Raw genomic sequence first — 27,987 nt, forward strand, 5'->3', positions numbered from 1 at the left:
CTGGATAAAGTGCCTTCTAGGGTAATGTTAGTTTTCAAAGGGGTGGGGCACTGCTATTATCGTTAACTCTAAATTGATGACAATTTATTCTTAGTTTTCAACATCTAGATCCGGTGGCATCGCCCATCTCAATAATCCACCGATGGTGGTATGAAATCGAAAGTAAAGAATTCCCTGACGACAATATTATGTCAATTTTACGTCTAGCATTGCGCTATAAAGAAGTAGCTGGGGAGATAAGAGGGAGTGGGGCGATGCAGCCAATATAACAATATCACGTCACGTGCAAATTGTAAAATTATGACGAAAGGTGGTCTATGTGGGTCGGAACCAGAGATGACATCATAGTGGGGCACGGGGGTGGGCGTCCCAGTTCACAACCGAACGAGTGCACGAAAGATTGATTGATTTAGTTTATTTTACTTCGCGTTTTGTGCCTCTTGGCTAATTTGTGAAGATGGGGATGAGTGGTGAAATTTATGAATGGACATTCGCAAACAACCAAGCGCGAACGGGATTCGAACCCGGGACCCTTGGCATCGCAGCTTGATGTGCTAACCACTCGGCCACAGGGTCCAGCTAGAGTGCACGAAGGAGCCAGATCTGGCTCCAAGAGAGCTAAGTTGGCACTCTGCCATGGACGGAAGGGCTTGGAAAGACTCCCGTGGAAATTGTATCGCATGCCCTTAATGGTAGACAGTTTGAACATTGTCTGTGATGTGGTTCCCTCGGCACCTCCAGTCTGCACAAAGTTAACATGTCGACACATGCAACCTAGCTCAACACCACCACCATCTTTGTTTTTCTACGTACTGGTGATGTCCACTATGGATATTCGCTTTCTTCTTAGTTGTCATACTCCACATATCACTTTCCGTGGATAACACATCTTGCTAAACCCTTCTGTACACCCACGACTTCACCAGACCCATTCGCTTCCTTTGGGGAATCCCTTGCGCATCAACTTCACACATCTGGCATGTCCTTTTTTGAATAGAGCATGCCGCATTTGTTTGTGGACCTTGTGTGACTTTCGCCATGGTCATATGGTTGGTCGTTGTGCCACTATTTCCTTGTAAACATAATTTCCCCACTTCAATAACTCCGAATGGGTGCCGTTTTCGGCATTTCGTCACATGAACTTTTGTGTTAATTTTCACTTGTAGAATCACCTCCTAAGCATTGGAAATGAAGTTTAGTAACACCCTGTATATACACTAGCGGCAGAAAGTTTACTCACCTATGAAATTTATTTTTTAAATGAAAATAAAATGCTATTAGTGGAAACCAACCATCATAGTGCATATACGCGTATTTGAACTTGTATTGGTATGTTACACACCAACCTACATATAACACTGTATAGAATACACCAATTTTTCACAAAAAGTTAAAAATGTTAAAAAAAAAAAAAAAAAAGGCATGAAAATGCATTTTCATCACACTGCCTGTTCATCAATGTGTCCTCCCTAACAGCTTTACGTATGCGTGGCATTGCTGTCAGTTTTTCTAATGTGTCTGTGTTCATACCTTCCCAGGCTTCCAGTAGACACTGCCACAGCTCCTCCACAGAGCTTGGGGTCCTTGCTTTTGCCTTCCTGTCAAGTTCCTCCCACAATAGCTCAATTGGTGACAAATCAGGTTATTGGGAAGGCCAGATCACTACTACTCGACCAAATAATGCAACCGCATGCAGACGATTTTTTACTGTTGTAACAGACACTGGTTGCTCTCTTGTTTTATTTATTTCTGCGCATATGTCCACTGCCGAACACCTTCTGTCACACTTACTGAGGATGACAATGTGGTTGTCCTCAACGATAGACGTCTTCCTTCGACACCCACAGCGTGACCAATCCTCATGACTGCCAGTTTCTTCTCTTCGTATAACTGGTCTATGGACACTGCATTCGGAAATGTTTAATTGTTTTGCTATTTGTTGATTTGACCATCCAATTTCCTTATATGGATTATTAGGCCTTGGCCCTAATTTCTTGGCTTATATTAGCCTTTTTCCCCATAGTTGATGGTAAATGCGAACTTGTTCCCACCTTTACGTCCAATTGGGCACTAATACTTCACAAGGTTCAAATACAAATAGTACGACAATAGCAGGTACTGTAGGTTAAAATTACGCACAATCACTTCTGGTATAAGTACCACTGACCCCACAATAACTGGTCAGTAGGCTGATGCAACCACTCACAATCAGTAATATCATTGCAACGATGAAGATTAACATAGAGAAAATGTATTAAAAGACAGTGAGAACTTGTTAAGAGCATACCGATAACAGAGGAAAAAGTTTATAGAAGAGGACTGCACACTGATATTACATAAACATCATTCGATAAATAGATTAAAATTTGCAATACATATCAAAACAGCTTTAAAAAATATCAATAGTGAAATTCCAGCATAGTAGTCCTGCTGTCACATTTTAAACTTTACTTTCAGTGAATTACAAATTTTTACAGGTGAGTCTAAACTTTCTGCCGCTAGTGTATATATATACAAATGATGAAGAAGACAATAAACACTTACCACACGAAAAGAAATAGGTTGATATTTCACGGGGTTTCTTTTCTGTTTACTGTCTCCATCATTTGTATTTATCCACCTTTCTGGCACTTTTTCTCATCCTATATACTGGTTACTGAGAAAAAGGGGCTGGCACCTAAATTATTTTTAGTTTTGTCTACCCCTACCAATGTTTAAGTCCAAGAATTGCAACAGTGCTGGTGCATTTGAAGAAAATTGATAAGAGTATCTAAAGATATTAATTTGGTGGTTACGCAGAGAGCGATAATCCATTCTAATCCACTCACAGTTAATTTTTCCATGTAGGTGATCAAAAAACTTTCAATTTTACAGTCTGTAAATTATCAAGTGTTTTGTCTTAGGTGAAACTATCGAGTGACTTTACCTTTACTGCACATTTTATATTTGTATTTATGTATTTTACAGGCACCATCGTAGAGTAGTTGTAGAATGGCTACAGAATCCTTCAAAAGAATTGCATCTGACAGAAATAATCCTTAATCAAGATGCCAAAAACTATCATGCATGGCAACATAGGCAGTGGGTTGTTCGCACATTCAAGTAAGAACATTACATATTTCCTGACCTAGATAGTTAAAGTAAGACAAAAAGTGTGCTTACCATGAGTTCTAATTATGGTAAACTTGCATTGCTCCATTGTTTAAAACATCAAGAAAATATGAAAATCTGTACTTACAATTTGAAGCTTCAAAAGTGTGTAGGAAGTCTGCACACTCATTGCATTCATCTAGATCAGGCCTGTACCCAGGATTTTTTTGAGGGGAGGGCCAGACCCATAGTCGAATTTTAAATAATTCTCTCATATTATACACATATATACACTATCTGGCCATTCGTCACCGGACACCTGGAACGAGTACTTTAAATCCGGTTTCAGGTGTCCGTCAGTATCGTGTGGGGCCACCTTTCGCAGCAAGTACAGCCGCAACCCTCTGAGGAAGACTGTCCACCAAATTGCGATAGGTTTCGACGGGAATCCTGCTCCATTCCTCTTGCAAAGCGGCGAACAACTCTTTAGTGTTTTTTGGGCAGTGTGGCCTGGCTCTCAACCGGCGCTCCAACTCGTCCCAAAGATGCTCAATCGGGTTGAGATCAGGACTTTGGCAGGCCAATCAAGTTTTTGCACACCCATATCCTCGAACCACGTGTTGATCACACCTGCCGTATGACATGGGGCATTGTCGTGCTGAAACAGATAAGGACCACTACCGAATTGTGCCCACAATGTCGGTAGCGCAGAATTGTCCAGGATCGTTTTGGTATGCATCTGCATTCATGTTTCCATGCACTAACACAAGAGGACCAAGACCATACCAGGAGAAGCACGACCACACCATGATGCCACCTGATGGGGTGTCCGGTGACGAATGTCCAGGTAGTGTGTGGGAGGGGGTGTATAAGAGAGTGTGGCTAGAGAAATTCGCTCATTTTGTTACGAAATGTTGAAGAACAGCATTTTCTAACCTATATGTATGCAACAACGTGACAAATATTTGCAGTTGACACTGACATTTGTTTCTGTCAGAGAGCGAAAAAAATTGTATGATAGGGGGTATCTACATGTATGCATAATGCAAACAATTCAAATAGCCTACAAAAAGCAACATATGTGTGTGGGATTGATAGATGAGGGTTCACACCCACTTTGCAAAGTCCCTCACTTTTCCAGGTATTTTACTTAACTGAGTAATGATTTAAAATACTAAAAAATAAGAGTTACACTTCAACTTTGTAAGTTAATCAAGTGAATCACGTGTGTTGAACATTTTTGAAAATAAATAAAAAAAAAAAGGTAAAAAAGGTAAAGTCTTCCCCTGTGCATAGCACCATGCCATGAAGGCGTATAGGGGGTGTGGGGGTAACGCCCCACACTTTCTTGATCCGGTCGTGAGTGGGGGTGATGTGATCAGCATCACGCCCCTGACTGCCTTTACCCCCCCAGGGTTTCCCCCAGGTACCCATGTTATTCGACGCTGGGTGGGCGCCGGGGCCGCTTCCACCGTTAGAAAAGTTCCCGAATTTGAACCGGCCGGGGATCGAGAAAGAACCTTTTTATAAGCAATATTACTTAAAAAGGAAGATTGTTGGGAAGATAAAACAAAACATATTTCCGGTTACAAATTCTGACTTTCAAGGTCTTGAAAGCTTTTTGAAAAATTATTGTTTCCAATGACCTCAGTCTTAGCTTTGTTTTCCTGACTCCTCCAGTTGTCCAGGACTTTGGAGTCAGTGCAAACCCTGTAAATAAATTATCTGAAGGAAACGGCTAAGTGACTTCACCCTGGCAGTGTGTGCTGGCATAATATTGTTTCTATAGTGAATTTTCGCTTGTAGAATCTTATATGACAGTAAAAATAAATACCAATGGCAACCAAGAAGCTATTAAATGGGGTTGCATACATGTGGGATAGAAAATGCTATTATCAATGGCTCGTAGCATCAATTTTTTTGGTCTTGATGTCCTCTGCACACTGTGAAAGTTGTCTGTTGTACGGTCACACCACAAATAACAATATATGTTAAAAGTACTTCAGACAAATATCTAGCAACTATTCTGCTGTGAAGTGGATTCTCCTATTTACATAATATTAATTAACCCTAAGCCATTGAGTGGCAGAATGGACATCAGTTGCAGAAAAGCTCTGATGTTGGAGAAAGAAAACAAAGTTTTTTTATCCTTCTGCTCAGTGGTGGTGAAAAGGGATCACAAACCTTGCAGTGCGGATGGAGAGCTAAATGCCCCTTATATGGTTGGTTTTGTGTTGCAGTCATTGAGGAGCATTTCTTCCATAATGTAAAGAGTATAGAAAATTCCCCTCTATTCTAATTATGTGAAACATTTGTGACCAAGCCGAGGCGAAAATGTTGGTATATGAATTAAAAGGAATGGATTATCCAGACTAAATCGGAACGTCTGATAGCCTAGCATCAATGGTTATAGAACTAAAATAGCACAATATTGCAGACTGCAGACTTGTGCAGCCTGCCTCTGTCCAGAAACAACCTATTCATTTGTGCAAGGACAAAATCGAAATTCATGCAAAATTTATAAAACCATCAACGTAATTTTTGTAGATTTTTATAAGTTCAAATTAAAAATTTTCATGGCTCGAGGGTGGCCATGGCCCCCCTCCCTTTGTTACAGGCCTGACCTAGATATTTCAGTTAATTAAAGATGTGAACGAATGTTTGCCTTTTAATATTGGATCACTAGAGAGACATGTTTATGGTGACTAAAAACTCAAGATTTCAGTATTTCGGGGTCCTGTGTTCGAATCTCAGCCTGGGGATTGGGTGTTCTTTGTGAGTATCATTTCATGATGTAAAAATAAACCAAATCAATGAAGATTTTGGTACATTTATGCAGTTGTTGGAGTTTTAAAAATTTATAGCTTAATAAATTAGAATATATTTTCATTTCAAATTTAGTTGCAGAAGTAGTTAATGCATGGGATTTATTCATAGCTCCCATGATAAATTAGGCTGTGTATTATGTATTTATAAATAAAATCTGAAGTTTATGTTCAAGATTTTATTTTGCATTTTGCCCTTCATATTGTATCATGTCATGACAATATATGAGAGAAAATGTACTTCACATCTTTCAAAAACATCAAAAATGAGCACTATAATGTGTAATGTTATATTCTTAGTTTTACTCAAAATCATAATGTGCATTGCATGTCCTTATGGATCTGTAGAATTATCAAGATACAAATTCAGAGAAACCTAACATCTCTTCCAAATAAACAACACTTTTTTCTCAGGTTTGCCTTTTGGTCTACATATTTGAGTCAACAGACTCATATACAAGTTACATAACTTGCAATATCTCAGACTGCAAAAATAAATTTTGCTGATTTTACTTTTATCATCTTAATTGTACAATGGGATGTAAAAGTTTTACCAGACAAGTTGTCCATCACTTGTCATCACATCAGTTATCCATCATAAACACAAAGGAATTCCCATATCCATGTTGGAGCTGGTTACGGATTACTGACAACTTAGTCTATGTAGTTATGCTCCAACTGGCACATTGTGTTGATGCTTGTGCAAAGTTTGGAGAATGATACGATTTGTCTACAGCAATTTACCTGTGTTGAAATCAATTAGACATGTAGCAGCTAAAGGATTGAAACAAGGAAATTCAGAGTCATCCGTTTTCTTTTTGGCACATTTCTGTAGTTTTGCATAATTTAGAAAAACATGTGTAACATGTCATGATGTAAAATCAAGATTTCTGGATTTGTTTGTGTTTTATATTTTCTCATTTTCATAACTTAATGACATTGAAAAGCAAACATGAATGAAATAAAAATTTTATTGTATTTAAAAGTTCCGATTTGGTTGTCAGTCGAAAATGTAATTTAAGGTTTTCCTTCTGTTTTTAGTTTATTCCCACAAGAGATGGAATTTGTGGAAAGACTTCTCATTGATGATATCCGTAACAACTCTGCATGGAATCAACGATATTTTGTTATCATGAACACCACAGGCTTTACTCCAGAAGTTGTGCAACGTGAAGTAGAATTTACATGTAATATGATTGAGAAGGTAACGAACAATGAGAGTGCCTGGAACTACCTTAGAGGGTGAGTGTGCATACTTTGAAACGTATATGTATTATATTTGGTATTCATTAGTTGTATTATATTTACTAATAATAACTGAATAATGCTGCAGTGAACGATGAGACTCGCTCAAGTACACAGACTCCTCTCAGGTACAGATGCGAACTTTAAAGAAAGGTCCCCCTCCTCTTAGTTGGAGTTGGAAGGTAGTTGGAAACACTTCATTACTCCTGTATTGTTATAAGAGAGTGAAGGGGAGGAAGGTCGTTGCAGACAGGGCCACTTGTACACCGAGGCACGTAGTCTGAGATGTAGGCTTTTGCAAGTAAACTTGTTTCTTGCTTGTTTTCTATTGGAGTGTTGTCAGACATTAACTGGGTAGTTTATGGAAGAATTGTGTTTGTCCCTGCCTCTGTTGTACGGGGATAGGGGGAGAGGGTGCGGGTCCCGACACCTATTTCTTATTTAAACGTATTTTTATTATTCCCCTCGATTAATTGCTGTCATGGGAATAATCTAGCTCATCAATGAAAATGAAGGAAGGATAAAAATATCAAAATCAAAATTCCAGGCATGAATAGCTTCCCTACTCTTGTCAGATTTTGCAGACTAACGAGGCTCTGGCATCTGAACGCACAACCGGTATAAAATGACCTGTGGAGCTTGTGTTATGTCCTGTCCATTCATGTTTGTGATATCCCTTTCCAATTTTATCCTACCACCTTAAATCCTCATCTCTGCCATTATCCAAAAGTGGCACAAAAGCGCAGTAAAGTAATAAAATAAATCAATCAATCAGTCATTTTTTTTATTGTTTCTTCCTTATTGAAAAACATTCATATATCCATAAGAATTATTTTTCATCATCATCGTGCACTTAATCAATCCTTAAATCTCACATTTAATTGATGCTCTGCGCTGTCAGTTCTTAGTGCCATCAATGATAATTATGTGAAAGCTTTTACATAGAAAAACACATGGTTAAAGAGTAAATTACAATTGTTTGTTCGAATTTTAAAATATAGCTCCGACGTGATGCAAACTGACTGCTCTTAATTCTGTGTCAAGGTACGAATTTCTCTTATACATTAAAAAGAGGGTGAAGGTCACATATTTCATTACCAAATATAAAATACAATATTTATAAAACACAGTAATTACTTTGTTGACATATCAGCCGTTGTGAGTAGCTATCTTAGGGTCGTAATTTCGAATTAATTATAGCGCATGCATGTGTTTTGTTTTTGTCCCACTATTCGTTTTACTAATTCACCACTTATCCTTGCCATCACGTTTATCCTAGAGGTAGAAAAATGAAAATACCAAAAACCCTGTTACCATGAAATTTACGAATAATGAATGATTAATGAAAATGTGCATGCACATTTATATTACTTTCAGTAACCGTTCAGTTATAAATTTTTGTGGGCACTGTGATTTTCGTGCAAAGGAATGTTTCCAGGATATCCGCCGGGTCTACGTTTACGTGAACGTTTCGAGTCTACCTTCAAATGCAGTGTATGTGTCCATGCTTATAGGAATTGTGATCCTTTCTTTTGAATTATAAATCCTTGTTTTATGTGTGTTTTATTACAATTAATTTAATTCAGTTGCATCTACAGATGCTATATGCTGGTGGTAGTACCTGTTGGTCTCAGTCACCAGATGAAGGAAGATAAAAAAGTCAGCGTAAAAAAATCCAGGGGAGAGGAATTGTTGTCAATATGGCAAGCCTTCAGTTCAGTCTGTCCTAGGAAAGGTTGTAGGTTGGGAGCGTTCCTTCCAGTGTTGCCAGTCGACAGGAGATGCAGGAGGGGAGGGGGTGCGTGTGTCACGTCTTTGTGACATATCATCAGGATCAGATTCTGATGATATGTCAGAGGGAATGTCAAGTTGTTCGTCTTCCCACTCGGAGTCCGTGTCCATTTCCTCAAGCTCATCTCGAAGTTCATCCGAACGGAGATCACTTGGAGAAGCCATGGTCGACTATAAGCCTTTTGGAAACACGCAGGCACTATTAGCACTAATGGTACTTGAACAGCTCGTTCCTACAAACGCACACACTCAAACTAATTGATGAGGTCGTATAACAAACTTTACACAAAAAAGGCCAACTGATGCATGCATGAAACCACCACCGCTGAGCTACAGGATGTTGCTAGAACGATAGCCAGGAAAGGAGTGCCAAATCTTCCCCTTTCTTGCATCTGCGGCACCTTTCTATTTTTAGACAATGCAGGTCACATTGCAGCAACTTGAAAAACATGTGCTTGGCAACAAAGGCCTGTTTTCATCTTGCTTTCGAACTTTTCTTTGTAATAGCGCAGTTTTCCTCAACCCCTCTTCCCCCCCCCCTGCCCCTTGTGGCACCACAGGGAAAATTCCTTGTGATCTTGGGTACCGAGAAACAAACTTTTCACCTGCCTAGTTTCCAGTGGTGGAATGAAAAGAATTGCTAACAAATCCCACCATTGTTTGTCGGAATTCTTTTTCCTTTGTGAGGAAGCCGAACAAAAAAAGCTGCCATTTTCCCACCTTTTTTGTTCGACACCAAGATGTGCAAAAGTCATATTTGTTTAATATGTGTGTTAACAATAATGTAAAAGAAGAAAATCGCAAATCCAGCCAAAATTACCGACATTATAACGTAAAAACTACGAGCAGGCTAGAGGATCTCGATCGAGACGCTCGGGATGCAAGGGGTTACTTGTAGGATCTTGATCGAGATGCTTGGGATGCAAAAGATTAAACCAGGAGGCGAAAAGGTAACGTAATATAACAGAAATAGATTAAATGGAGACAGACAATGAAAGTATACAGAGAAGAAATAGGGACAATATTAGAGAAAAGAAGAATCCCAGGAAAACTCATTCGAGTAATAAAATCTACATATAAAAGAGTAGAGGGAATAGTAAGATTGGATGGAAAGATGCCAGACACATTGAAGTTGGAGAAAGGAGTGAAACAGGGCGATAGTTTGAGCCCGCTACTCTTTATAGTATTTATGGATGAAGTTCTAAAGATATGCAAAAGAAGAACAGCAAGAACAAAAGTGGGTAATTGGAATATGAGACCGATACATTGCCAAGCATTAGTATATGCAGATGACATAATACTAATAGCAGATACAGATAAGAAGCTACAAGAGGCGGTTACAGAATGGGCAGAAGTGCTAAAGGCTAAAAGAATGACTGTAAATGCAAATAAGACCAAAGTGATGCAAATAGGAAGAACGAAAGAGGTAATAGAAAGAATACATATAATATGCAATGAAATAGAACTGGAGTAGACAGAAAGATACGAATACCTGGGAACAATCATAAACCAGACAGGAAGAATAGAAGAGGAAGTGATGAATAGAGTAAGGAAATCTAACAATGCATACTACCAACTAAGCTAGACCATTTTTGGAAAAAGGGAAATAAACACCAAAACTAAACTACAAGTGTATAAGTCAGTAGTGGAACCAATTCTACTATACGGAAGTGAAAGCTGGCCAGTAAGAGGAAAAGAAATTAGACAAATAACGACAGTTGAGATGAAATGCTTATGTAGAATAGTTGGTAAGACGAGAAGAGATTGAGTACGTACTGAAAGAATTAAATCCGAAGCCAATAGAAGAGAAACTGACACAAAGACAATTAAAATGGTTCGGACATGTGGTAAGAATGGACGAAGATAGACAAGTAAAACAATTTATGGAAGCTAGAACAGAGGGAAGGAGAACAAGAGGTAGACCCCAGAAGACATTCAAAAAAGGAATAGAGGAAATAGGGCAAAAGAAAGGAAAAGGAATAAGAGAATTGAAGAGGATGGCAAAAGAAGGGGAGAGATGGAAGGAGTGGATAGAGGCAACCCCAATGCTATGAGGCAAAAGGGGAAAGAGGAAGATGATGAAGATGAAAAAGAAGGACGTAATTGGCTATCTACATATCAGGGATATCTCATCTCCATTATCAGGATAAAGGGTAAAAACCTCACAACAAGCAGGAAACTAGGCAGGAACTGAGCTGACTTTGGGTGTCAGATGTAGTTGATGCTTACATCAAGGCATCAATGCAGGTTTTTTTTTTTTTTTTTTTTTGTGACCAGGATTGATTTGTATAATTCTCTGCATTTTTTCAAAAAAAGTTTGACTGTGGGGAACCAAGGGAAAATAAAATTGGCCAAAAATCTTGAAGATTTTTTTGTTAAATAGTAATAGTAATTGTTATACCTTGCTTTACATTTATTTTCAGCTTGAACTTAGTATTGGCAATTAGTTGCAAACGGTTGTCAGCTATGGAGTTTTCGGCTTCAATAACATTCTTCGAGAAACTAGTCAGTGCTTCATTTTCTTTATGTAGAGTATGTGTTCAGAGGTCTGATTTTTTTTATTGAATGCTTGGTCTGTTCATTACACTTCCTACATAAGCTGTTAAACTGTAGATTCCAGATTTCATCAAAGGGCCTTTATAATGTTTTTTTTTTTTTTAGAAGCTGAAGGTGGAAGTTTGATTTCTATTGCTGAGTGGGTAGTCAAATTTGTAACCATTTGGTTCAATGAGTTTAGATAGTTTTCTGGATACACCTTCTACCTAGGGCATGGGCATATGAGGTGTGTTAAAAAAAAGACCGAACTTTTGTAATAGCGTGCCTACGGTTGCAGATAGCGTGATCCGGCTACCGTTCGCACCTAGCAGCATACCTTGGTAATAGATCGCCTTTAACTGGGTTCCGATCTATGCGTTAGTTGTCGAGTAACAGCCAATTGAGTGAGGTTGTACTAGAATTGGAAGAGGTTGGGGAAAAAACTGCTTTGTTAGTTTCTGCAGCTTTTTTTGTTGAGCTTTTTTCAGCTTTTTTCACAAAAGAGAGTCAAATCAATGAAAATACTGGAGTTGCCAGTATTTTTCCTGTTCCATGGTTTTAATTTATCTCCCTACTGTAAAATAGACACTCATTTCTAAATATAAAATACAATTTACTATATGAAATTCGTAGCTAGACATAAACAGTGTTTTCAAGAAAGCTGGCTTTTTTGAATGGACGGTTCTTTCCGATTGTTATCTTCATATTTCAGTAGGCTTATGTAGTATAAACAGATTCACATCACTTGAGTAGTTTTGTATGTATTTTTAATAGTATGATATGATTTTCAATGTTTGAATTTTGTTATACGAACATGTACATGAAGCAAAAAGAAAATACTGCTCTACCTTTTGAAAATCTAGTATCAAATCTCTTTACATTAAATTTTGTGTTCAGAAAAATATATATTTGTATTCTGGCTTTCCAGTACATCATGTATAATTTGGTTAAATGGCTGCTAAACCTGGTCACGGAGTAACTAGTGATGTATTTTGCTGCTTGTTGCAGTGGTTCTCGACCTTTGTGACACCACAGCCCAGTAAATTTATTTGTTACATGTCGATCCCCTGATCCCAACAATTTCACTCATAAATACATTTCTGATCTTTAAAGTTTATATGGAAATTAATATGCAACCTTAATTAATATTAATATATCAAGTATGGCATAATCATAGTTCAATTATGTATAGACTTGCTGTCAAATATAAAATTAGATTTAAGAAATAGTCATCAACCACTGGGTGCAATGGATCGTTTACAACGTGGCTGTTGAAAAACACTGGCACTAAAACTGAAGTAGAAGCAAACAAGATGGCGCAAATTGCGAAAAATAATCTATTAAAGATATGTGGACTGGTCTCACAGTTTGAAATGAGATCCGAAGCACTCTGCCTCCACTGAGGATTGAACCTCTGACCCCTTCTTATTACAAGGCAACAGTATTACTTTATTCCACTCCAGGGGGTTATTCATGATTACAAAAGGAACCTTCTATCAAAAAGCCAGCCTTTTTCCGTCAACAGTACTTGCAATTTGTTCTCTTGTGATTTACAGGCTAAATTAGATCTGATGAAGTAGCTAACAATCTTGTTAAGTATAGGGAACATTCAGAACGAAGCAACACATGACAGTGGAGGGTGTCACATTGAAGTGACAAGGGCCCCTTCAGTCTAAGCAAACATCCTCCACGCATGCCCAAACAAGACCGAGGCTACATGATGCGTGCCAATGAAGGAGCTTTCAGACTGAAGTTACAGATGACAAGCGACACAGTCTCCTTCAGTATAAAGCAAAACATTCACTGTGCATGCAAGAATAACAGACTGAAGCGGCACAATACACACCATTGAGAAAACAGTATTGTCCTGCTACTCTTCAATTCGGCTAGCCTTGCTTTCTTTTACTTAAATGTTGCCCCCCCCCCCCTCCCTAATTGATTTCCATCCATTGCACCCCTTTACCCCGTAGTTGCTTTGAACATTCATCAGCTTGAAAATATAATATCTTTTAATAACGGCAATAAGATTTCTCTACACTAAATTTCTAGGTGAAAGTATAATACAGGGGAATGGACATCTTGAAGGGGGACAAAGATGGCCACACTTCCCCCTTATGCCTTATGAATGTCAATCTAAAAGTATATATTTCACACGTGTAATTTGATTTCAGTTACAGTAATTTACATTAATTAGTATAATGGGGATGCGGGAATGCAATAATTTCAAATTCAAGTGGTGTTTTTTTGAGGGAGTAACACTATTATTGGGGTAATATGCCCCATGAAAAATACCTTGATGGTCCCTCCATGGAAAAAATCTGCGGACGTCCATGATTGGGGGGGGGGGGGGGGGGGCAATTTTTTTTAGAATTTCCCGTTTAGAATACTGACATATTCACAGTACCCCTTTTGAGGTGCCCAACATAATCTTGCACTGCATGAAAACAATTTGGTTAGAACAAGTGAAGATGTTTCAAACTCCCCACAGGTTACACAATGAAGAAACTGAAGAGCTTGCTGAAATATTTCTCTTCTACTACAGGGAGGTTATTTCAGTAGTTTACCGTGAGAGCGACTGCCGCTCAGCGGCCCCTTCATGCAACGCTCCTTCTACAACGCTCCTTGTTTTTCAGGCTCCCAGAAATCTACAACAAACTTCCCCTGAATGTAGATATTTTCCTTCCAGAACGAAATTTTTGTATATTACTGACCAAGAACATGTAAATCTATACCATCTTGTTATTGTTTTTATCTTTCGTTATTTTTTGTTTCTACTTTATGTTGTTTCAGTGTAAAATGGCCAAATAAGACTGTATCTGAAACTCTGAGTAAATAAATAAATAAATATTACTTTTGTATGCTGAAATTTTCACATATTTGCATTTTGAACTGCATTTTTAATTTTATTTTCCATGCTTTCTCCAGAATTTTGCTGCATCATGAAGGAGGTTTGAGTCAAGATTCAATAGTGGCCGAGTTTTGTGAGAAGCTCTATGAATCAGGCAATCGATCACCATACTTACTTGCATTCCTTGTAGATGTCTGTGAAGAGCACATTGAAAAATCAGCTTCATCTGGCAATGAATACGTGCTACGAGCACTAAAGGTATTAACATTTTAAAGTTTCTTACCATAGTCCATGCAAAATGTGACAGTAAAATTTCCAGACTGGTGCTATGAAGACCCAAAGACAACTGAGAGAGTGGAAATATTTGTTTTTATTCTTGAAAGTGATTCCCCATGGCACGAATGGGCCTTATTCATCTTTGATGTAAAGCATCAAAACTTTTATGATAGTCCTCTTCTGGAATATTGTGTAGGAACTTTGTCACACTCTTCTGAATGTCCTTAACAGCCTCAAAGGCAGTTTTCAACTTGGATAACAACATGAAGTCAGCAGAGCCTAGATCTGGGGAATAAGGGGGATCAATAAACTCGGCAACCTCTTTTGTAGGCAAAATCTGCTTAAGGCGTAGGTGGAACTTTGGTCAATGCCAGAACATCTGTTTTCGAATTTTCCTCCTTTCGACAAAAGCTGATATTCCAAAATCTGAAAAATTACATTTGCTTAGAATTCCTTCCAGAGCATTCACATGAATCTTCACGTGATTTGCTTTTGTTATTTAGATGTTCTCAATAGTTTTGTGGCTACATTAGTCTATTAAATTATTGCTGGCCCCTGTGGTGGAGTGGTGCTACAACGCCAAAGGTCCCAGGTTCGAATCCTGGTCTGTGCATGGATGTTTGTGAGTGTCCATTCATCAATTTCATCATATCATCAGTCATCACTCATGCCCATCTTCGCAAATTAGTCAAAGTGGCACAAAAAGCGAAAAATAAAGTAAATCAATCTATTAAATTATTGATAATCTGTAGACAACGGTGAAACCAAATGAGATTCACGTGAATGCTCTAAATGGAATTCTTTCAACATGGGGTATTGTTGTGCAAACAACCTCCAGCTGCCCAGTTCCCTCTACTGAGGTATATCCTGTCAGTTTCATTTCAAAAGGGGAGTAACAACTTGCATGTAATACGTAGCATTGAATTAATCCTGCTAAATCTAGAAATGTGATTAACATTGTCTTCACCTTTAATTTTTGCAGGCAAACTATTTGTGTGTATATATATATATATATATATATATATATATATATATATATATATATATATATATATATATATATATATATATATATATATATATATATATATATATATATATATATATATATATATATATATATATATATATATATATATACATACAAATATATTTTATATATATATAAATCAAAGAAGGTAAAAGGAAACACTCATCGGACAGTAGAAAAATTCAAAATTTTCGCTAATTTCATAGCATCATCGGTGTGAGGAGAAAGAGACTTAAAAGGTTTGGGGAATCCTTTGAGCACTACTGCATATTCTGATATTTGGTCTCAGGGTCATATTGACAACACTGTAGACAGTTTTTAATGTCACATATGTTCCTGATGCAGTTTCCCGAGTTTTTAGAGCAGAACTTTATATTCATATGTTGTGTTCTAAACTTGCAATGAACAAAAACAAGTTGGATTACAAAAGCAACTATTATGTTGGACCAAACAATGCTACTGTTCAACTAATTATTTTACATACTCAGTGGGATATCTTAAATGATGAATACATATATAACCAATTTTATTGTCAGCCTCAAAACTTCACATAAACTTCAGTCTAACATATTGTAGATTGGTGCGTATTACTCAGTATTAAAGGAAATCAATACGTTAGATAGTATTAATAAATTTAACTACTTACGTGAGTGAGTATGGAGTCTTATTAGGACAACGTTTCGGAGGTCAAACTGCCTCCTTCATCAGGTCATCAATGTTTCTAGGCACAGAGCATTGTGGCTAGCATTTTCATGCATTTTGTGGAAAAACCTGCTTTAGAACAAACAGGGTGCACTTTAAAATATTATGGGAGGTACGTCGACGATATTTTAATAATCGGAAATGAAAAAGAGCTTGATATTGTTTTTGATGAATTATTAAAGCAGGATAAAAGGATTTGTTTTACAAGGGAAAACCTTGTCGACGGGAAGATCAAATTTCTAGACCTAAGCATCACTAAAACCGATACAGGAATAAAAACAGGGGTATTCCATAAACCTGTGCCTAGAAACATTCACGACCTGATGAAGGAGGCAGTTCGACCTCTGAAACGTTGTCCTAATAAGACTCCATACTCACTCACGTAAGTAGTTAAATTTATTAATACTATCTTAACGTATTGATTTCCGAAAACTTCAGTCTGGAAACTTTATGATCAAATCTTGTATTATTATTATTACTATTAACTGCTAGTGGGTGGCTGTAGGCTGTATGCACCTTGAAGAATGCTGTGCCACTTTACAGTAATTAACGTATTATCCTATTTCAGTTCTGTTTGTACGTATGTATATGTTTATGTGTGTTTGTACACAAGAAAGTATAACATACTCAAATGTCAATGCAATACAAGTATTGTTTGTCAAAGCCTCATTTTATTTTTTTGTTTTTTAAGAATTTTAAAGCACGGTCTTTATAAATTCACAGATTTTTTTAAAATTCATAGAGTGGGAACTATTTGTTATAAAGATTTGAAATCTCTCTCTCGTGAAGTTTTTTTATTTTGGATGGAATAACTAGGGCTTTCACAGGAAGCCATGTTGACATTCCATCATGTCAACTCAAGAAGTCCATTTTTGGGGAGCCCATGTACCTACAATCATGCTAAGTAATGTTCCCATAGTTTATCATAAAAAATATGTATTATTCAGTAGCAAAGAAATAACGTGACCATCTATTGCTACGTAGTTGAATGTTTCAAGCAATTGCTATGTAACGTAGTTACTTAAATTAACATACCACAAAAGGCACACTGTGGAGAAACTATTACTTTTGTGATTTTTTTTAAAAAAATCTACAATAATTATTTTTAAAAAACAAGATTTTCTGGAAAATGCTTTTTAAAAACTTTTTACTTACAATTTGGCACACACAGTCTATGTACTATATAGAAATATCCACTGGAGTCTAATGACCTTTTATTATGAAAATAACATGTGTGATTTTACTACTAACATGTGTTTTAGTATAAGTGATTGAATTTTATTTTCTAACTTTGTAATTCTTTTATTTCAATGTAAATTGGTCTTGTTAGTATGTTTTATCATGTAGTACACTTATTGAATATTTTTATTGTATATATTGTTTATATGTCATTTATACACTATGTTGCCATTCGTCACTGGACACCCCATACCAGTATGTTAATCCGGTCGCAGCACCACATCAGTATCGTGTAGGGCCACCTTTCACTGCAATGACGTCCGCAACCCTTCGAGGAAGACTTTTTACCAATTTGCGATATGTGTTGACGGGAATCTTGCCCCATTCCTCCTGCAAAGCGGCAAACAGCTCAGTGGTGGGCGGCATGGCCTGGCTCTCAAGCGGCACTCCAACTCGTCCCAAAGGTGTTCAATGGGGTTGATATCTGGACTTTGGGCTGGCCAATCAAGTTTTTTCACACCCATGTCCTCGAACCACGTGTTGATAATGCCTGCCGTATGACATGGAGCATTGTAGTGCTGAAACAGGAATGGGCCAATACCGAATTGTTCCTACAATGTTGGTAGCGCAGAATTGTCCAGAACGTTTTGGTATGTATCGGCATTCATGTTTCCCTGAACTAAAACAAGAGGACCAAGACCATACTACGAAAAGCAGGACCACACCAATATGTCACCTCCGCCGAATTTCACTGTGGGTACGATACAGTCCTGTAAACAGCGTTCACCGGGCATATGCTACACCCACACACGTCCATCGGACCGCCACATCTGGTAGCGCGATTCATCACTCAATAGGATGGATTTCCATTGTTCGAGAGTCCAATGGCGGCGTTCCTTGCACAAGTGTAACTGACGGGTCGCATTGCTGGCTGTGATGTGCGGCTTGTGAACTGCTGCGCTACCATGAAAACCAAGTGCGACTATCTCCCGGCGGACAGTACGATCACTTGCAGCACTACTGGAAGCCGATCGAAACTCCTGTGCCACCATCTGTAACGACGCCTTCCGGTTTGACTTCACCACACGTTTCAAGCATCGACAGTCACGATCTGTTAATATTTTCGGTTTACTGGGTCTGGGTCGGCATGTCATGACCGCCTCTCGCTTCCACTTCACTATAACATCACTCACTGTCGACCGGGGTATCTGAAATTTGTCTGAAATCTCACGGGTCGAATTCCCAAACCTGTGGGCTCCAATGATCATCCCTCTTTCCGCCTCACTCAGTTCGCGTCGTCTGTCCATATTGACTGCTGTAGCTGTTATGAGTGTATTCTCAACCGGCAACGCCTTTTATAGGTTGTATGACGTGTACAGACGATCCCGAGCACTTTTTGAGGGGTGTCCGGTGACGAATGGCAACATAGTGTATATTGTAATAAACTACTTTATAAGGCTTGTATGCTGTTTTTCAGCAGTATAATCCAATACTTAAATAAATAAATAAATTCAGTGAAACATGCAGGCTGGACCAGGACCCGATCCTTGGTCTCTGGCATACCATACCATTGCTCTATCACATGATTTTTCTATGTTAATGGTTTGCTTGTGTGGATTTGTCTTTGTCAGTCCTACGAGAATGAGATCTGTTGCATGTGAAACACCGATGACATCGAGGCTAATTGTATCTGTTCAGTTGGTTTGAGATAAAAAAATAGTAAAAACGTTCCCATACCTACTTGGTGTTGTAAATGACAACAAAAAGTCTACCAATGTTCTATCTGCGGGCACACACTGCAGCGAACCAGTCATGAAAAGTGATTTGATGGTGCTTATTTTCTCCCTGCATAGAGTTGTGTAAATCACATTATGATTTGGCACACACACACGAGATGTACTATGTAGACAGAGACACTTCCACATGGGTAAACCAGCAACAGTGAAAATCAGGTGAAACCAGGTCTGTCTTGATAACAGGGACCAAGGTTTCAGTCATGGTCAAGCGTGCATTATTTGTGAATATTTCTGCACATTTTGTATTCAATGACGTATCAGTACAGAGACAAAATAAAATTATTTTCTTCACCAAATAAATTACCATGCCAACTGTGGTCCTCATCTTGTGTGTGGATTATCAGTATGTCTTAAATCATGTTTGTAGATAATTATTACAATATATAGGTTCCAAATTTCTGCTCGATGCTTGCTCTAATACAAATAAAATTAACAGTTCTTTTAATGGAAATTCCTATTTATTTTTTTAGCTTTGTGAATCGTTAGCAGAACAGCATGATACCATTCGTCGAGAGTACTGGAAATACCTTAGTAGAAGTCTAGCCCAACAGAATTTCAAACTGAGCAATATTGATGGTAGTGGTGAAGCTCCACCATTGGTTGAAGAAGTGGTGAACACAGACATCAATTCAGAGCAGTAAGATAAATTTGAAGCTTACTTGTGCATAAAAGAGTCCACTGTAAGATACCTTTTGTATATTTTATGTAATAAAATTCATTATTATCTGTAACCTTAAAAGATGATTTTTCAAGGTTTTTTCCTTACGAAGAAAGTAAAAAATACTGTTTCCACCCAGCTCCTTTTTTCTTCTGAAATATTCACACTGCAGTCACCTCGCCATGTCACGAATATATTACCTCCTTCAGTTTGAAAATAATTGCAATATTTACATGATATTCCTCACTTAACCTGCCTCCAAATGTTGACATATTCTTGCCAGAACAGTTTCCGACAGATGTGAAGAATGTATGTAACTTACAAAAAAAATTTCTGTACTATCTTGTATTGTTTTTATTTGTTTTTTTGTGATCAATTTCATTTATTTTACTTTGCTTTTCTGCCAGTTTTGGTTAATCACTAAGGTGAGGATAAGTGATCATATGATGAAGGGGGACACACAAAGAACACCCATGCCCAGGCTGCAATTTGAACCTAAATATGCATCACCCAGTGTAAAAGTGCATGGCAGGCCCTGGCCCTCAGAGGACTGTTGGGCCATGGAGTTTAGTTATTAGGTGTGTTAATCGGAAGGTGTGATCACTAACGACCAGTGGCGTCTCCTGACCCTGAACTTCAGGCGTTGGCAAAGAAAAAATGTTAACCCCTCTCTCTCTCTCATTTCTGTGAACAAATATTACAAATTTTCTCCGAACATATTTGGTGTAAATTTAAAAATATTTAGAAAAACGTTAAATTTTTTTAAATGAAGTAAATTAATATATTTGAAGGGTAAGGAGAAGCAAGGACAGCCTAAGAACAGTTAAGCGAGAAAATTAATGTTCAATACTTCGCCATACAATTAATTTTTAAAGCAGGAGTTTGCAACCAGAGGGGTTGGTGGAACTCCCATCACCCCCTACAAAAAACACCCTGGACATAAGAATGGTCCGTTCATTGCAAAATCGCTAAAATGCTTATGCACATTCCCGGTTTTCCACCTTACACTTCATTTATCCTTCCAAAAAGTAAATTTTGAAAAATCAACTGATCATTACTTACAGTTACTTGAATTCCAGCTCTATTCTTCTTTCTTTAGAGAGAAATGCGCTGATCACCGCCTCATAAAATTTGGATTTATCCCCTTCTCGCAGCTTAGAAAGTAATTCTTTCTTGATGGAGATAAGACTTAAATTCGTCATCTGGTTCTGAGTTTGAGTAGAGCGGCAGAATATGTGGATCCTCTTCAGTGATGAGAACGATCTGTCGACAGATGACTTAGGGCAAGGAATTGTTGCGATCAACACTGCTAATTTATATATTTCCATAAACCCACCCACTAGATTCGTGTCCAGTAGATAATTTACAATCTCAATTGGTGTATTCTCTGATCCTTCAGTGCAAGCATACCAAACATAAAGTTCATTCTGTAGTTTGATTACATTAAACAGACTGCCATAAATTTCGTGCAATTTATGTACGAGATGGTGAGGGAAGTTTTTCTTTTATTGAAGTAGCCTCGTTTTGTGGGATTTAGTAAATCAAAATATTGCAATTTTTCAAATGATGTGAATCTAATTGTTATCTGGTTGCTGATATTATCAATGATTTCAAAGTAAAGCCTCCAGCAGTGGTCTTTCTGTGATTCGTTTTTCAGTCGCCTTCTTTTCATTTCAACAACCTCTTCCTCTTCTACTGCACCAGTTATAGAATTCCATACTGTTTTGAAATTCTCCCTTTCCTTTTGCAGCTGTTGTTGAAATTCAGTTATTTTATTACTGCAATACAAAATATCAACATTTTTAGACTTCAATATACTGAATAATACGTCTGAAAAGGCAAGCAAGTTGGATAAAGCCTTTATTAAAAATATATTTTTTTGAAATCCTTCAGGAAGCTAGAAAATCCTCTTGAAGTCATTGCAGTCAAATGATCAAAGTCTCCACTTTCACTAACATATTCAAAAAGCATAAGCAGTGCTTATCTGTTGTCATTGACTGTCCACACTAGCCTAGAGGTAAAATTCCAACTGGTAGGAGCTAATGATGGCAGCTTTCTGGACATGAAAGCAGAAAGTTCTCTTTGGAGAATGAGAGAAAAACATAGGCAGTGATAAAAACACAAAAGAACACCTTAAGCTCTTTGTTACAGTCTAACGATTGTTGCAGCACCTAGTTCATGACATGAACATAACAATGCGTAAAAGAAGCTTTCGGATACTTTTCCAAAACTTTGCTTTGAAGGCCATTCAAATGGCCACTCATCCGAAGATCCATCATATGTCTGGGCAATTAATTTATCCCCACACTTATATTTATCCATTATTTCAGTCATGTGACTAAAAAGAGCTCCTGCAGTTTAATTGGCACTCATGTCATGAAATCCAAGATATCTACCAATTATGGTGGCTAGACTGATGTATCATTTGGCTAAGGAACCTACTTCCAAAGTTTAATCCACTTACGGTGGCTAAACTAATGATGGAAAATATATGTAGCATTTGGTAAAGCCAACCCCTGTTTTAAATCCCCAAGTTTCCCAATTAGCAAAAGATTTGCATTTGTAAGATATTGCCGAGTCGCATCATAATGCCTTGCGGGCTGAATGAGGATGCTGCGTAAGGAAACGCAAGACTAGTCGGAATATCAATTAAGTCGAGGGTAGGCCACAGAGATAGATAGGCTAACTCTGTGTTAATGAAAGTACCAATGGTTAGACCATAGGTACGCCTTTTCTTGAATTAAGGAAATTGGTTGATTATGTAAATACACATATGGAAACTCTTTGTAAATATGTAAATAATAGCAACGTATAATAAATCCATATAATCCTACTAGAAATGTTATGATTTGCTGAATTAACTCAAAGAATTACAGTACTGTCCATTTTAACCCAAATATTTATTCACTTTCTGTACATGTGTAACGAACCAGGGACTAAAAAATATAAATGTTATGTGAAACAACCCTTTCGTAATTCCGGCTTTATTATAATCTGCTCGCTTGGCACCCAGTGTGACGTGGAAGGAGAGATTGAAAGGATAATACAAGGGAAGTAATCCAGAGGGCCGGAATTAAACCAGGGAGTGGGGGGCCGCATTATCACAGACACACAGAACAAAGATCTATATGCAGATGAAACTCATACTTAAAGTGAAATTATACCCATAGGAGTTGGCTACTTCTGTTTAGTTCTCTTCAAAATCTACCAGGCTTTTTGTTCGTACAGATGCGGTCTCATGTAACAATAACTCCAATGAGGTCCCGAAAGTCAACGATGCATCTGTGGGTAATCCTTCCACTTTCTTTGGTGTTTGCGAACATCTCTCTTTAGAGACTTCTCGCAGTCAAGAAGGCCATCGCCCATGAAAGTGGTGCACATGTCTCGGACATAAGTCTATATGACCCCTCGCCAGTGACGAAACAATTCAAAAACTTATATAATAAGTAAATTATCACCTACCAGTAGAAGTGGTAGATAAGTGGTTGTTAGTGTTACGGCTTCACGCTCTGATGGTATACATAGCATATTCTTAGAAATTGAAATACCTGGGATAATCCCCCTTTTCCTTTCCAACCGTAGACTTTCTTTGTTCCGATCTGGATTACTGGGTTTCAGCAGGCGTGTTTTGGCACAGGGAACGCACCAAGGGAATAATTTTCTAATTTCTTTGAACGACAGATGATGGCAGTTACTTTCTGGGAAGTGTAGTGATGGGTTTGGATTTTCTTCCACGCCGAGGGATAGAACTATGCATTTATTTGTTTTTAGAAATAATTTGCCGAAAGTATATGTATCGAAAGCAAAGTCGTCCGAATATCACTGTACTGAAGTCAATCGCCTGATATCTAGAAGTAAGAGACTGGTAAGTTTTCATTCTGTCCTTATTTGGATTACTAATTTTTATTATCTTTGTTAAAGGACAAAAAAGAGACGATATTGGTTTTACATTACAGCTTTACTGTTAGTTTTAGACATTGTGTCCGGGGCTGGTAAATCGCTAATTATTCTTGTGTTCACAAATGATTTAATGTTAGTTTGGGAAGAGTGGTCTCTTTATTTTAGAGCTGGTTGAAGAGGCATGATATCATTTTTCAACATGAGGGGGTTGGGGGGTGACGACACTATTATCTCGTTCTTAGCTGCTCTTAATAATTTTCTAATATTTGAAACATTTGATCGATTGTCACTGATCTAAAAAAAGACTTTAAAGTTGAGATGCATCGTTGCAACGGAGCATCATTTGGTGGGTAAATTTGTTCATCGCCCTTCGTCAGAAATTCATACATATAAAATGTAATAATAATAATTACACACACAAACATACATATATGTATATAATATAACCTTTTTTATTTTAAATTGAAATTATACAGGTATCGGTGAGAGTATTGGTATCAGTATTAGCTCAACCCTAGAAATTTCCCTTGTTACAGGGAAATCTAGGTCCAGTTGTAAGTAAAAAGAGAGATTTGATGGAAAAATATAGAAATTGTGAGGTTCTTGGACTTCTGTTTTTGTTTTATTTGCACGCTTGCATTCGTGTTTTATTTCTATTACATCTAATTAATTTATATGGGATGTATAATACAATAAATAAGAATTATTATGGTAAACTAGGTCAGATTTTCAGAATATTCCAGTGTTAAGCCCCTATCACACGGAACTAAATTTCTAGTAGGAATGCCCTAGTTGGCGCTGAACTGACTTTCTAGGTAGAAATCATGGCCGCCTGGCTGACTGCTTGACTGGTTTTGAGGAAAAGGACATGTTCTAATTGCTACTAGCTTTCCTCGACTGGATTCTGTTTAATAGCCAATCAGAGCAAAGTTTGGCCATGTGAAGATAATCTGTGAGTTTGCAAAGGACCGTTTTTTTTTTGTCTGTGGTTTCCGAGTGCTGGCTGTTTATGTTACGTTTCTCGATAAAAAAATAAAAAAAGTAAAGTGATGACGTGCAGTGCATTCGTGTTCAGTTCATTAATATTTAGGTATTTATGCAAAGCGATTAAATGTGTATGTGACAAATATGATTAGCTGAAAATGAAAATTATCATTATTACAAGTGTATTAATAAATGTTTTACTTCTTTTATTTGTGAATGAATCCTGCGAATCTGATGTATGAATAATGCAAACCCGAGTTAAAAAGCTTGTTCGGTACGCATTGATTACCATATTTTTTTTCCAGCCGATCTCTAGTTCATACTTTTCCTTTTTTAATAAAAGCACAAAGCAGTAATTCTCCTACAACATTCTTCAAATTTTCTCGTCCACCTTTAAGCCCGCTTTAGACGAAAGCATTTCCATTGACATTTTTGCTAGCATAAATGCTTCCAAAAATCTTATAACAGATAGTACTTTACAGTTTTACACCAAAGCATTTCATGGATCATTTCGGTTAGCTGTTCCAATTACAATGTATAATACATACAGCACGAAAGGCACGTCGATTTACACTGTCTATGGAGAGTGCATTGTGTTTACAATTGAAGAAGCTACAATATTCTTCCATACGTGTACAGTAAACGTTGTAATGTGTGTATTTTATCAGCGCCATTCTTCTCTACCTAACACCATTTAATACGAAGCGATATTCCTCTCGGTTGAATAGTTATCACATTGCGTAAACCATGAAGTTTGAAACGCCCTCCCTTGCCCAGGAAAACAAATGCTACCACTACCTAGATAGCGGCGGCAAAATCTCCCTTGGACAAGTGAAATAGCGTTACGGTCCAGGTTAAGTTCGTGTGTAGGAACCGGTGACCAACAGTGCATAGTGATTAGCCATATCGAATAGAAAACAAAAACATATATACTTTCAAATTACCACCTCTTTACCTGTAGCCGGGAAGCAGCTATCTGCATACCTGAAAATCACGGGTAGCGACATGTGTACGAAATGATATAGCCCAAAATTAACATGAAAATAAAAAGTATATTCTATTCATAACCAACAAAAATCAATTTACTACATCTCCCCCTCTCTCGCTCTCACTTTCATTCACACATTCAGTCAATACAGGGTCATCAACACAAAATGATACATGAAATGTACGGGTCTTATGACAACAAGCCCTGATTATTGCGTTCTCGATTAATATTACCTTAATTTTTGTCTAATCAGGTCATTTGTGATTCTTGCTCCAGTGCTACTCCAACTCATTAGCCAGCCCTTACTTAAGTTCACCTTTTAAAAAAAACTAGGTCGGTGCGGTGACAATACGTTATTTGTCCAGCATAAACAAAGGCGTCTCAACAGCAATTACACTCACGTGGGCGGACGTTTTCCTTTTACATGACCTCACGTGGTTCTAAACATAACAATAACCTCCGTTGAGTGACGCAAACATATACTCTCTAGCAGGCGGGACTTAAACACTTCGCCGCGACGAGCAATTCATATTACCAGGCAAATACTTTAACAAATAATCACATACGCGACCTGACGTAGCTAGCAGCGACACAGCGCTGACACACAAAAATGAACAAACCTCAAATAGACTAAACAATTAAGCGGGCGGCGCTTTACTCTAATAGTACGCACTTTAAACAAATACAAAAGGAGCACAAACAACAACGAATTTAAGATCATTAAAAATAAATCACAAGAAATAAGTAAAATTGACCTGAGACAAATAAATTACAAATGACAAGCGCAACGGGAGTTCGGTATGAAGTTCGAGTTGAGTGGGCGTTTTCAAAATGTTGACGAATTTCTAGGGCGTTCTCTAAATATCAATCGAGCCGGTACGTGTTGACATAGATGAATACATTACCAACTCTCAGGTTTCACGGTGCATCCTGGCGTCTTTATTGGCGATTGAAATCACTTAATAGTCACACGAAAGGTTTTCCTATTCTTCCTCGGTCGCGACGATGAAAATGCGAAGAGCGTTCGTACATCTGGTTCCTCGGCGTCTCTTCCTCTCGGGATCGGCGAACATCTCCGCGGTCAGGCGCGATTCGGACGTCGCATCTGGGCGGTCGTTCTTGGCTCGCCGGCGTCTTCTCCATCACCGTCGGACGATCTCACGCGTCGGGACGTCAACAGGGCAGCGTTCGACATCTCTCTCTCTCTCTCTCTCTCTCTCTGTGGCGGCTGGTAGACATCGTCAGCGCGTCGGGACATCAACAGGGCAGCGTTGGACATCTCTCTCTGTGGTGGCTGGTAGGCATCGGGCGGCGTAGCTCGTCGTTTCTTGGCATGGGTCGTGGTCTCGTCTGGCATCGGGCGAATCGAGGATGACGCCCTCATCTCTCTTCTTCTCTTAGCCCGCCATAATTTTCGATGTTCCTCGTTTCACAAAAACTATAAACGGCGTAAGGTTATCACGGAAACACAGTCTCGCTTCAACTTCCTTCAGCGGTTGAGGTAAGCGCACTCGTGTAGACTTACTGCCTATCCACACTGATGTTCGTGAAGCACAACAAAGTCCACTGTATACGGAGAGGTAACACGGAGGTGCTCTCGCTACAAGAATCGCGGCAAAACGGTATACGGAGAGGTAGCACGGAGGTGCTCTCGCTACAAGGATCGCGGTAAGACTGTATGTCGAAAAACCATGTCCTTCGTTTTATTTGGATTTCGAAAAAGGACGCTCGGCGCTCGTTGAAGGGACGCTTCCGGAGAGGCCATTCCACTTCGCTCTATTGTCTCCCAACCTGAACGGGTCGTGCTCGAAGTTTGGTTTCTACGGATTAAGCTTCCGCCTTGCTGTCGCCCATAGCTCAACTGCAATCAGTGCCCATAAACTGATCGATTACAACCAATTTGATCTGGCATCCGTAATTGTTGCTTGATCGCGACGAAACTCCACACATCCGTCCTTGCACACATGCTGCTGCGCTGATAAAAGTTTCACATAAATCTGACCGCTGGAAACCGAGATATTTAAATGGTTGTCATTACGGTCGAATTTCCTAAGCTTTAGACGCATAACGTGACCTTTCAGGTGCTCGCCCTTAAGACACGCGAACGTCTCCTTCCTCCCGTTGGATTGGTGCATCAAAT

The 27,987-nt window shown here is 38.3% G+C and overlaps 1 protein-coding gene across 1 annotated transcript in view; it reads left to right on the forward strand.

Annotated features, from left to right (window-relative positions):
- Fnta (farnesyl transferase alpha) overlaps positions 1–20,050 on the forward strand; it is a 40,754-nt gene extending 20,704 nt beyond the window's left edge. Inside the window, exons 4-7 of the mRNA XM_083119826.1 lie at positions 2,968–3,102; positions 6,957–7,157; positions 14,412–14,592; positions 19,788–20,050. Coding sequence (XP_082975952.1) covers positions 2,968–3,102; positions 6,957–7,157; positions 14,412–14,592; positions 19,788–19,958 — 688 coding nt within the window. The 3' untranslated portion in view covers positions 19,959–20,050. The remainder of the gene's footprint in view (positions 1–2,967; positions 3,103–6,956; positions 7,158–14,411; positions 14,593–19,787) is intronic.
- The last annotated feature ends 7,937 nt before the right edge of the window (positions 20,051–27,987 follow it).

This window comes from Lepisma saccharinum, chromosome 1 (assembly GCF_977018435.1).
Source record: "Lepisma saccharinum chromosome 1, izLepSacc3.1, whole genome shotgun sequence".
Taxonomy (NCBI): domain Eukaryota; kingdom Metazoa; phylum Arthropoda; class Insecta; order Zygentoma; family Lepismatidae; genus Lepisma; species Lepisma saccharinum.